General features: G+C 43.9%; 2 protein-coding genes and 1 long non-coding RNA gene across 3 annotated transcripts; 2 read left to right on the forward strand and 1 right to left on the reverse strand.

Moving 5' to 3' along the window:
• Nucleotides 1–1,911: 1,911 nt before the first annotated feature.
• LOC123484896 lies at nucleotides 1,912–3,747 on the reverse strand. Its single transcript, XR_006658772.1, has 3 exons — nucleotides 3,441–3,747; nucleotides 2,893–2,994; nucleotides 1,912–1,967 (listed from the first exon to the last, which is right to left on the reverse strand). It is a non-coding gene; the product is annotated as an uncharacterized LOC123484896 (long non-coding RNA).
• Nucleotides 3,748–6,347: 2,600 nt separating this feature from the next.
• On the forward strand, nucleotides 6,348–6,659 carry LOC123484894 (histone H4-like). Its single transcript, XM_045215618.1, has one exon. The coding sequence runs from the start codon at nucleotides 6,348–6,350 to the stop codon at nucleotides 6,657–6,659; it is 312 nt and encodes a 103-aa protein (XP_045071553.1).
• A 653-nt stretch (nucleotides 6,660–7,312) lies between these two features.
• LOC123484895 (histone H2B) lies at nucleotides 7,313–7,687 on the forward strand. The gene has a single exon (XM_045215619.1). It carries the CDS (start codon nucleotides 7,313–7,315, stop codon nucleotides 7,685–7,687), a length of 375 nt encoding a protein of 124 aa, XP_045071554.1.
• The last annotated feature ends 3,068 nt before the right edge of the window (nucleotides 7,688–10,755 follow it).

Raw genomic sequence — 10,755 nt, forward strand, 5'->3', positions numbered from 1 at the left:
GCCTATTAGGATGACTTGGTTCGATCGCTTTAATGGCAACTGCTGAACTCTGGTTTTCACTAATTACTTGTCCTAGGTCACCATTAGGAATCCAATAGCAAAACAAATGTTTCAAAATTGCTCAATAGTGAAAAAAGGGCAGGAAACGATGGGTTCTCAGCAATATTTCACCAACAACCAATCACTATTCAAGCATAGACATTAGGATCATCAACAAATATTCCTAAGTCATACTACAAAAGGGTTGTAACGAAATGGATTTGTCTTTTCAATGCAAGTTCAACGTCAAAGAAAAAGTGCATCACCACAACAAACGTGTCTTTAAAACTGTAAAAAATGACTTTGTGGAATGTACTCAAGCTATTACAGTCAACAAAAGCACACGTCATATTATTGAGTAGATCTTTTTGCTTGTTTTTATGAGTAGATAAGCTTGAGTAAGTTGTTTAGATGTGGTCCAATACATAGAGTAAAGATGATAGAGGTAAAAAAGGATTATATTACGTTGATTCAACTCAAATAGACATTGTGTTATTTTACCTGAATGATTCATCCTATTATGTATTTAGACCAAGTCAGAAAAATGTTCACATTTTTACTTTGGATTCACTCAATCAGATCCCTTAAGAGAAAAGGTATCCGGACACCGGGAATCCATTTATTTAAACATCAACGGTTTGCAAAACATCTGTTATTATGAGATGAGAAATTACGGATTTGCAATCAACACTGCAGGTAAATCCTGATTGCTGCAGGTAGGCAAAACCGTAGAAATAGGAACTACAACACTAACTAGTATAGGATCTCTGTGGGCAGAACCATTACTTACTGAGAGATACAATGGAGCTTCAACCCCATAGACGTCACGGGAACAGAATATTCTCATAGTAACCATGGATACCTACGGAAATGGAGGCTCAAATAGCTCGTGTTTGCACTGTGGGATATTTTTCAAACTACAATGCCAAAACATTGAACAACCCCAATAATCTAAACACTTTTACTCGTTTGTTCCTATAACATTTCTCTGTTCACGAGCACTGCTGATGGATGCCACCTATATTACTTTGGTCATTTTTCCTTTAACCCATTAATGTTGTAGGTGTGCCTTTTTTCAACAGTTCCCAATAGAAATCTGTACCGCACCTGCTGCTATTTCAACCTCTAAATGGCCACCTATGAAAAGCCAAGTGACATTTACTCCTGATGTACCGACTGTACCGACTGACCTGTTGCAACCTCTACAACCACTGTGCTTATTATTTGACCCTGCTGGTCTTCTATGAACGTTTGAACATCTTGGAGAGAAATGTGCCCTTAATGGCCACGTACTGTTGTAATCTCCACCCAGCACAGGCAGAAGGGCACTGGGCACCCCTCAGAGCCTGGTTGTTCTCTAGGTTTGTGCCTTTCTAGGGAGTTCTTCCTAGCCACCGCGTTTCTTCATCTGCATCGCTTGCCGTTTGGGGTTTTAGGCTGGGTTTCTGCATAGCACTTTGTGACATCTGTTGATGTAAAAAGGGCTTTATAGATCCACTTCATTGATTGATTGATTGATGGTAGAATTGTCAAAATACCAGTGGTAAAAGGTGTGTACCTTGATGAAACCTCAAAATGGTACGTATACAACGGATTAAAAATGGACATTTCAAACCGCAACTGATGGGAACAAAAGGGACATTGAGATTTTACAATGACATCTCATTAAAAACACTATTTGTATCTTGTATACAAAAACACAAGGAAAATACCGTGGCAGGACTTTAAAACACACTTGCAGAATAAACGTGTCTTACCAACTTTAGCTAGATGACCGCCACGGGCATGGGACGGGGTCCAGATCAAGGAATGTGCTCGAGCCCCGCCCGGTGACATCCCAGGGAGAGGTTGGTCCCAGCACAGATTCCCAGCCCCAGGCGGCTTCACCAACAACAAGCGGGCCTGTGGTAGAGGACACCGTTCCTGACCTGCTACCAGAAAAAATGAAGGGAGAGAAGAGTTCCAAAAGGCACCTCAGCGTTTAACAAAGTTGTTACAAAGTAACCCTGACATTCAGTCTATGACAATTGTCCTCTGGCCTGGCATTCTGCTTAAGACAGTCATTTGTTCTTGAGGCCTGTCATCTTGACTGTGAGCTTTGAGCAGTCCAGCTCCACAAACACTTTCTGAAATGCCTTGAACGTGTACTCCGGCTTTTAGGGGTGGCTGAGATTCAGAGCATACAGTGAGGGGAAAAAGTATTTGATCCCCTGCTGATTTTGTACGTTTGCCCACTGACAAAGACATGATCAGTCTATAATTGTAATGGTAGGTTTATTTGAACAGTGAGAGACAGAATAACAACAAAACAATCCAGAAAAAACGCATGTCAAAAATGTTATAAATTCATTTGCATTTTAATGAGGGAAATAAGTATCTTGTCCCTGACATCCTTGGAGAGGTCTTTGGTCTTGGCCACGGCGGAGAGTATGGAATCTGATTGATTGATTGCTTCTGTGGACCGGTGTCTTTTATACAGGTAACACGCTGAGATTAGGAGCATTCCCTTTATGAGTGTGCTCCTAATCTCAGCTCGTTACCGTATAAAAGACACCTGGGAGCCAGACATCTTTCTGATTGAGAGGGGGTCAAATACTTATTTCCCTCATTAAAATGCTAATCAATTTATAACATTTTGGACATTTCTGGAAGTTTTTGCTGTTATTCTGTCTTTCACTGTTCAAATAAACCTACCATTCAAATGATAGACTGATCATTTCTTTGTCAGTGGGCAAACGTACAGAATCAGCAGGGGATCAAATACTTTTTTCCCCTCACTGTATGTCATGCCAAGAAGAATGGCAGAAGCCTTTGCAAAACTCAGACCGGTGATCACTTAAGGATGACGCCTACCTCCTCTGGACCATCACTCGCCACGGCACCCTCCTTGTTGATCGCATAGATTTGATTTACATGTTGCGCAAGGTCTTGCAGGAAATGACCCCCCTCAGCTTCCTGTAAAATAAATAACACACAAATACAGACATTCTGTCAATGTGGGGAACACATTTTATTCCACCTGGATTACGACATGCCCTTATTTGTTATCAGATTGCAGTGAACATTCTCTCCCTCTCTCACACACACACACACACACGTGATCGAATATTCATGGATGAAAATGCTTTATTGCCCCCACACGGTAGTCTTTAATGAGGCCACCTCCAGTAAAGCTGAACAATAATTCCTCACTGAACTCACATCATGACCCTGATATAGAATAAAATCACTGATCTCATTGGATTCAATCTGTGCATGTGAAATCTATGAAATCACCAACCCAAGTATCCTATATTAGCAAAAGGTGTACAATAGCACAGCGGGGCCCGTGGCTTAAATTGCAGCACCGAACATCAGCCAGCTAAATACAAAACAGTGCATTTTTCCTGAGGATACTTTACCATCCAGCATGACCCGCAATCTGTCTGAAAGTACTCCTCCCTTGGAATGGAATAAGGACAGCAACTTAGGGGTGTCCTGCATAAACCTTGCCTCAAGATGCTTTGCGGTGAGCCTGTGGAATTGTTCATTGATCTGAAAGACAAATACTGAAATATCATCAAGCAAGGCTCATAACAAAGAGGTTTGTCATAGTGAAGACATCATTTGGCATTTTCTTTTTTTGCCTGCCGACTCACCTGAGAGGCTTCTAAACAGAGCAGGCTATCTGTCTTTCATGTCTTCAACACTGGGACACTGGTTGATCACTTCCTGTCTTTTGGCGTGCAAATGTCTTGGGCTGACACACGGTTGATACGCTACTAGCTAGTGTTGATGATCACAAGTTTACTGGAGAACGGAGACCAAGTAGAGACTTTCGGACAAGGTGGATAATTGTATAATATAAGGCAGTTTATTCAGAGGTAAAGATATCTGTAAATAGCGTGCACGGACCCGTCCGTCAATCTCGTAGGGAGATATCTGAGAGAGCCCTAAACATTTGTGTGCTGACATTTTATACAATAAAATAAAGTAGGTTGATTCTAGTGGTTCTGATCTTCTGATTGGTCCTGATGAGTTGGGCGAGGTCACCTCAGGCTAGTGTCACTGTTGCATTGGCTCTGAGTCGGGTTCTCTGTCTTCAGATGTTCAGCCTAAGAGAAGGGGGTTTTTGTGTGTGTGTGTGTTTGTGTGTGTTTAACAGTGGTGTGTGTGTGTGTGTGTGTGTTTATCAGTGGTGTGTGTGTGTGTGTGTGTGTGTGTGTGTTTATCAGTGATGATGTGTGTGTGTGTGTGTGTGTGGGTGTGTGTGTGTGTGTCCTCAGAGCAAGAACTCGTGAGTTGGAAGAACTGAGAGACCTATGGCGTGGGTGTTGTCCATAGCCACCTGCTGATAAGGCTGACAAGATAGAAGTCTCTTGTGCATTGTATTAAATACAAAGGCCCAACACAAGATGGGTCATGCACAAGATTTTAGTCAGACCAAGCTATAACATTATATATTTACTACGACACTAGTTCGCGCTAATACACATGGGCAGACAAACCTAAATTAGCTAACGTTAGCTTAGCTTAGAAAGTAACCTAGCTAGCACAAGCGCCCTTATGTTAGCTAGCTACCTACTAGCTAAAGGTAGTATGACACAAAAAAGAGGACGAGGAAACGTAGCGTGGGACGCCGTATTCTCGGCATATTCAACAGCGTTTAAATAATGCATTACCTTCAACAGTGTTATCTTGTGATCAAGCCATCAATGTTAGGTGATTTTTGGTGGTGTCAAAATGTTAGCTAACGGGTTAGCAATTATCAAGTTTGACATTTCAGTGGAAATACTATTTTCACCTTTTTGATGAGCTGTTGATGAGCTGTATTATATATTATTATTATTACGATATGTTATTATATTATTATTTTCAAGGCTATAGGGTGCGGTAACAGGCCCTCTGTGATTTGTTGTTGTACTGTACATGTCAAGTATCTGCACTCTAGCCTAATTCGCCTAACCCGCTAGGGAAAAGTCACTTCCGGTCGTAGCTGTATCCCACCTAGTCAAAACCTTGTTAGTCCTTATCCTAAAAGGCACCCTCTGTTCCTCGATATACTCCACCGAGGGCCGGCAGCCAGTAAGTACAGGTAAGTGACAATTATGGCAACAATAAGTTGTCCTATGAAAGCTAGTCACATCTGAGATGTTAAACTGCCCTGAATGATAAAGTGGCAGTCTGTGCTCTTGGGCCCTTATGGCATCAGTGCCCCCCTCCAATTTGTCCCTTTTGAAATGAACAGTTGAGATGGGCCTTCTTTCTGTGGCCGTCCTTTGACGACACATCTGAGGCTATCCTGCGGGAATACAAATGATCAACATCATAACAATAATCCCCATTATAAGAAGCTTTATTATTGGTTTGCAAAGAAAGGTACCATACAATATTGGCACATCACTATCACCTCTGTTTGGGTAGGAAATCAATCCCTTCATTGTGTGAGTGTGTGTGTGTGTGTGTGTGTGTGTGTGTGTGTGTGTGTGTGTGTGTGTGTGTGTGTGTGTGTGTGTGTGTGTGGGTGGGTGGGTGTGTGTGTAAAGGTACGCCACTCTCGGCCTCACCGTTTATGCATACGGTCGTCTTTATGCAACAAAATAGAAGACATTCCCAAATGTGCTTACATCATAGCGTAATGTCAGGGAGTCACACAAACAGTGTGTGCTGTTTGGCTGCAACACACATTAGGCATAAGGATGATGACAACTATTTTCTAAATGCTCCAGCTTGCAGAGGGATCACCACCCCTCCCATCCGCACCCCAGGTCCTCTTGGCCCCCTTACTGTCAGGCCGAGTGCTGTCTAGGGAAGAAAGAAGAAGAGCGATGTTATTAATGACAGTCAATACGACACGTCCTTCCATAGCTAAACAGACTGATCCTACTAGTTCAGTGTTTCCCAACTCCAGCGGTAGAGTAGCCTACCCCCAACAGGACCCATTTTTCTTGTAGGCCTGGACAGCCACAGCTGATTGAACAACCTGTCACCTAAATAATAGAATCAGGTGCAACAACAACAACAACAACAACAACAATATGAGGAGAGGGACACAGTGTAATAGCTGATCTCCCAGCTGTCACAGTTTGGCCTTGTGTTCCACATAGCCTATATCAGTATTTGACTATGTTTCCTGCGCACGTTAGTTGCTTTCGACTCCCTAGTCCCCTAGAACGAGCGCCCTCCCCTTTGCAATGCCTCCGAACATATAACAGAGGCGCGCTTTCTGTGCCGCCGGCCTCAATCAGGTCGACCAAACGCAGATAATAGCGCACCGCGCACCGGCGCTGAAGTCATTCATTCACTTGAACTCAACTAGCGAACACACCATGTACGGAAGAGGCAAAGGCGGCAAGGGACTCGGAAAAGGAGGCGCCAAGCGTCACCGCAAAGTTCTCCGCGATAACATCCAGGGAATCACCAAACCCGCTATCCGCCGTCTGGCTGCCCGCGGCGGCGTGAAGCGTATTTCCGGTCTGATCTACGAGGACACCCGCGGTGTCCTGAAGGTGTTCCTGGAGAACGTGATCCGTGACGCAGTCACCTACACCGAGCACGCCAAGAGGAAGACCGTTTCCGCCATGGACGTGGTCTACGCTCTGAAACGTCAGGGACGCACCCTGTACGGTTTCGGCGGTTAAACCCACTCTCTTCGGAACCTCAACACCCCGACTCGAACCCAAAGGCTCTTTTAAGAGCCACCCACATCCGCTTCAAATGGGCCCATTCCATATAGTGTTATATATATAATATTTTTTTTAGTATGCTATTTAGTAAGAAAGTATGAGCCACTTCGAGTGGACAGGGAGTATTAATTAGAGGATTCTAATGTCCCGTCCAGTTTTAGCGCACAGAGGGAGGCCTATATCTGACAGTGGCAAAGTGTAAGAACGTTATTATTTTGGGTCAAGCAATAGTGGAATTTGGACAACATAAAGCCACCACGAGTCGGTAGACGTGGCTCGAAAAGAGGGGGACAGCGCGCACACACACACACAGTCCAAAATGGGAGCCCTATGTCTGACGGTGCCAAAGTGGGCAATTCTATCACCAGCATTATTTGGCACAACAATCGTGCCATTTGGACACCTATTAAAGCCCCCCTTTTGAAACACACAATTCCCCATCGGTCACAGAGCATAGGCTATAGAGAGGAGGGAAGGAGGGAGGGAGGGAGGGAGGGAGCAAGCAGGGGAGTGTCTACGGCCGCTGACTTTGCTTAGCTTCCTCTTCATAAGACGGGTAAGCGCCCTTCACCCCCTCATTCGTTTCTGAGAAGCAACGAGACATCATCATGCCCGAGCCAGCAAAGTCAGCACCCAAGAAGGGCTCCAAGAAAGCCGTCACCAAGACCGCAGGGAAGGGCGGCAAGAAGCGCAGAAAGTCCAGGAAGGAGAGTTACGCAATCTACGTGTACAAAGTCCTGAAGCAGGTCCACCCCGACACCGGCATCTCCTCCAAGGCCATGGGAATCATGAACTCCTTCGTGAACGACATCTTCGAGCGTATCGCCGGAGAGTCCTCTCGCCTGGCCCACTACAACAAGCGTTCTACCATCACCTCCAGGGAGATCCAGACCGCAGTGCGCCTGCTGCTCCCCGGTGAACTTGCCAAACACGCCGTGTCCGAGGGCACCAAGGCCGTAACCAAGTACACCAGCTCCAAGTAAACAGCGCATTTGGACTGCTAAACTAACCCAAAGGCTCTTTTAAGAGCCACCCACTCTGTCAGTAAAAAAAGCAATTCCATCGCCACCGAATGAATGCGTAGGTAGGCTGCGTTACATTGTACGACCGCGGTTACATTGTATCATTGTTTAATGGGCGGCGCGCGCCGGCTCGGAGAGCGGCTACATTGTATCATTTCCCCTGCCCGTTCCAACGTAGGGGTTTAGCGCGCCTTTTTTGGTGTCTTTGCGCGCTGAATAGTAACCCATGTTTGTCGGGCTCCATTCCAGGTGAAGGCAATGTAAAATGGCACCATTTGACAAAGGGTGTAAATAAATGAATCAAAAAGGCAGTCTGTTGGGTTTGATTGGAAAGAAATGCCTTTTGTCGTCTAATGAGCGGATAGTCATTTTGAGTTGACTTCCTGAATCGGTAGGACACGGATGGAGTGAATGGATGCTCCATCATTGGACTATACCCTAATGATGAGAATGATAATGGCAAGAATAAAAAGGTGGTGAATAATATGAATGAATGTATATATATATATATATATATATATATGAACGTAGCCCTTTTGGCCTACAGGTCATTTCCGGTCAAGGTCGCATCATCCATATAGTCCCCTGTAGCTCAGTTGGTAGAGCACAGCGCTTGCAACGCCAGGGTTGCGGGTTCGTTTCCCACGGGGGGCCAGTATGAAAATGTTTCTGGACTGCATGCAAGGCTATTATTACACACAACTAATAGTGTCAATTATTAATCTGAACACAATTCTTGTTACTCTTCGGCCTATATTATCACTTGTTTCTTTTTCCCCTCCTTTGTAAAGCATTTTACTGTGCTACTATAGTCCAAAGGAAGTGGATGATGCCAGATGGTTGTATATACACACACAAACATTGAAGCTAGACTTCAGGCAACTAAAAGGTGCAATACGTAGCTTTTAGACGTGTTAGTGAACAACATACATGGTGGGTAATGTAGAGGTGCGTGTATACATGGAACAATTACAGGACATCTATGTTGTAATTATCTGAGGAATAAATGGACTTTTTCTGTCAATGATTGTGACATGTCTTCAATGACGACACAGGGGATAAGAAAGATGGAAATGTGATTTCCACAGTGTAATTGAAAGACTGTAGCATGTTACATTCAAAGAGCAATTTAGAAACATTTGTTTTGCTAATAGATTCATAATGGTCACCTGGGACAAGTAATTAGTGAAAACCAGAGTTCAGCGGTTGGCATTAAAGCGATAGAACCAAGTCATCCTAATAGGCTAGTATTAGCCTAAAGCAGGATTTACCAAACTCGGGCCACGTTTTGGGAGTGTTTGCCCTAGCACTACACAGCTGATTCAAATAATCAACTCATCATCAAGCTGGGAGTATTAGAATCAGCTGTGGAGTGCCAGGGCAAAACGCGCACCCCTTGGGGACCCCAGGACCACGTTTGGGAAACGCTGGGCTAAAGAGCTAATACTAAAAGGGACTCCCCATGATGTGCGCACACATGGGCAGTACCCGAGTTGAACAACAAGATGTCCTCCGTGCTCCACTGTAAAGTTTTGGCCTCTGCATGAGTCTCTCAGCAGCACTGCAACATGGGACTTTCAAAGTCAGTTGGCATGCAATGTTTTTTCTTGACTGCATGCAAGGCTATTACACACAACTAATAATGTCAATTATTCATCTGAACACAATTCTTGTTACTATTCAGCCTATATTATCACTCGTTTCTTTTTCCCCTCCTTTGTAAAGCATTTTACTGTGCTACTATAGTCCAAAGGAAGTGGATGACGCCAGATGGTTGTATATACACACACAAACATTGAAGCTAGACTTCAGGCAACTAAAAGGTGCAATACGTAGCTTTTAGACGTGTTAGTGAACAACATACATGGTGGGTAATGTAGAGGTGCGTGTATACATGGAACCATTACAGGACATCTATGTTGTAATTATCTGAGGAATACATGGACTTTTTCCGTCAATGATTGTGACATGTCTTCAATGACGACACAGGGGATAAGAAAAGATGGAAATGTGATTTCCACAGTGTAATTGACAGACTGTAGCATGTTACATTCAAAGAGCAATTTAGAAACATTTGTTTTGCTATTAGATTCATAATGGTCACCTGGGACAAGTAATTAGTGAAAACCAGAGTTCAGCGGTTGGCATTAAAGCGATAGAACCAAGTCATCCTAATAGGCTAGTATTAGCCTAAAGCAGGGTTTCCCAAACTCGGCCACGTTTTGGGAGTGTTTTGCCCTAGCACTACACAGCTGATGCAAATAATCAACTCATCATCAAGCTGGGAGTATTAGAATCAGCTGTCGAGTGCTAGGGCAAAACGCGCACCCCTTGGGGACCCCAGGACCGCGTTTGGGAAACGCTGGGCTAAAGAGCTAATACTAAAAGGGACTCCCAATGATGTGCGCACACATGGGCAGTACCCGAGTTGAACCACAAGATGTCCTCCGTGCTCCACTGTAAAGTTTTGGCCTCTGCATGAGCCTCTCAGCAGCACTGCAATATGGGACTTTCAAAGTCAGTTGGCATGCTATGTTTTTTCTTGACTGCATGCAAGGCTATTACACACAACTAATAATGTCAATTATTCATCTGAACACATTCTTGTTACTATTCAGCCTATATTATCACTCGTTTCTTTTTCCCCTCCTTTGTAAAGCATTTTACTGTGCTACTATAGTCCAAAGGAAGTGGATGATGCCAGATGGTTGTAAATACACTCACAAACATTGAAGCTAGACTTCAGGCAACTAAAAGGTGCAATACGTAGCTTTTAGACGTGTTAGTGAACAACAGACATGGTGGGTAATGTAGAGGTGCGTGTATACATGGAACAATTACAGGACATCTATGTTGTAATTATCTGAGGAGTACATGGACCTTTTCCGTCAATGATTGTGACATGTCTTCAATGACGACACAGGGGATAAGAAAGATGGAAATGTGAATTCCACAGTGTAATTGACAGACTGTAGCATGTTACATTCAAAGAGCAATTTAGAAACATTTGTTTTGCTATTAGATTTATA

The sequence above is a fragment of the Coregonus clupeaformis genome, unplaced genomic scaffold, assembly GCF_020615455.1.
Source record: "Coregonus clupeaformis isolate EN_2021a unplaced genomic scaffold, ASM2061545v1 scaf0484, whole genome shotgun sequence".
In the NCBI taxonomy this organism is placed as follows: Eukaryota; Metazoa; Chordata; class Actinopteri; order Salmoniformes; family Salmonidae; genus Coregonus; species Coregonus clupeaformis.

What these genes read in the sequence shown, in the direction of transcription:
- LOC123484894 (XM_045215618.1), top strand. Translation starts at nt 6,348, where the DNA reads ATGTACGGAAGAGGCAAAGGCGGCAAGGGACTCGGAAAAGGAGGCGCC.
- LOC123484895 (XM_045215619.1), top strand. Translation starts at nt 7,313, where the DNA reads ATGCCCGAGCCAGCAAAGTCAGCACCCAAGAAGGGCTCCAAGAAAGCC.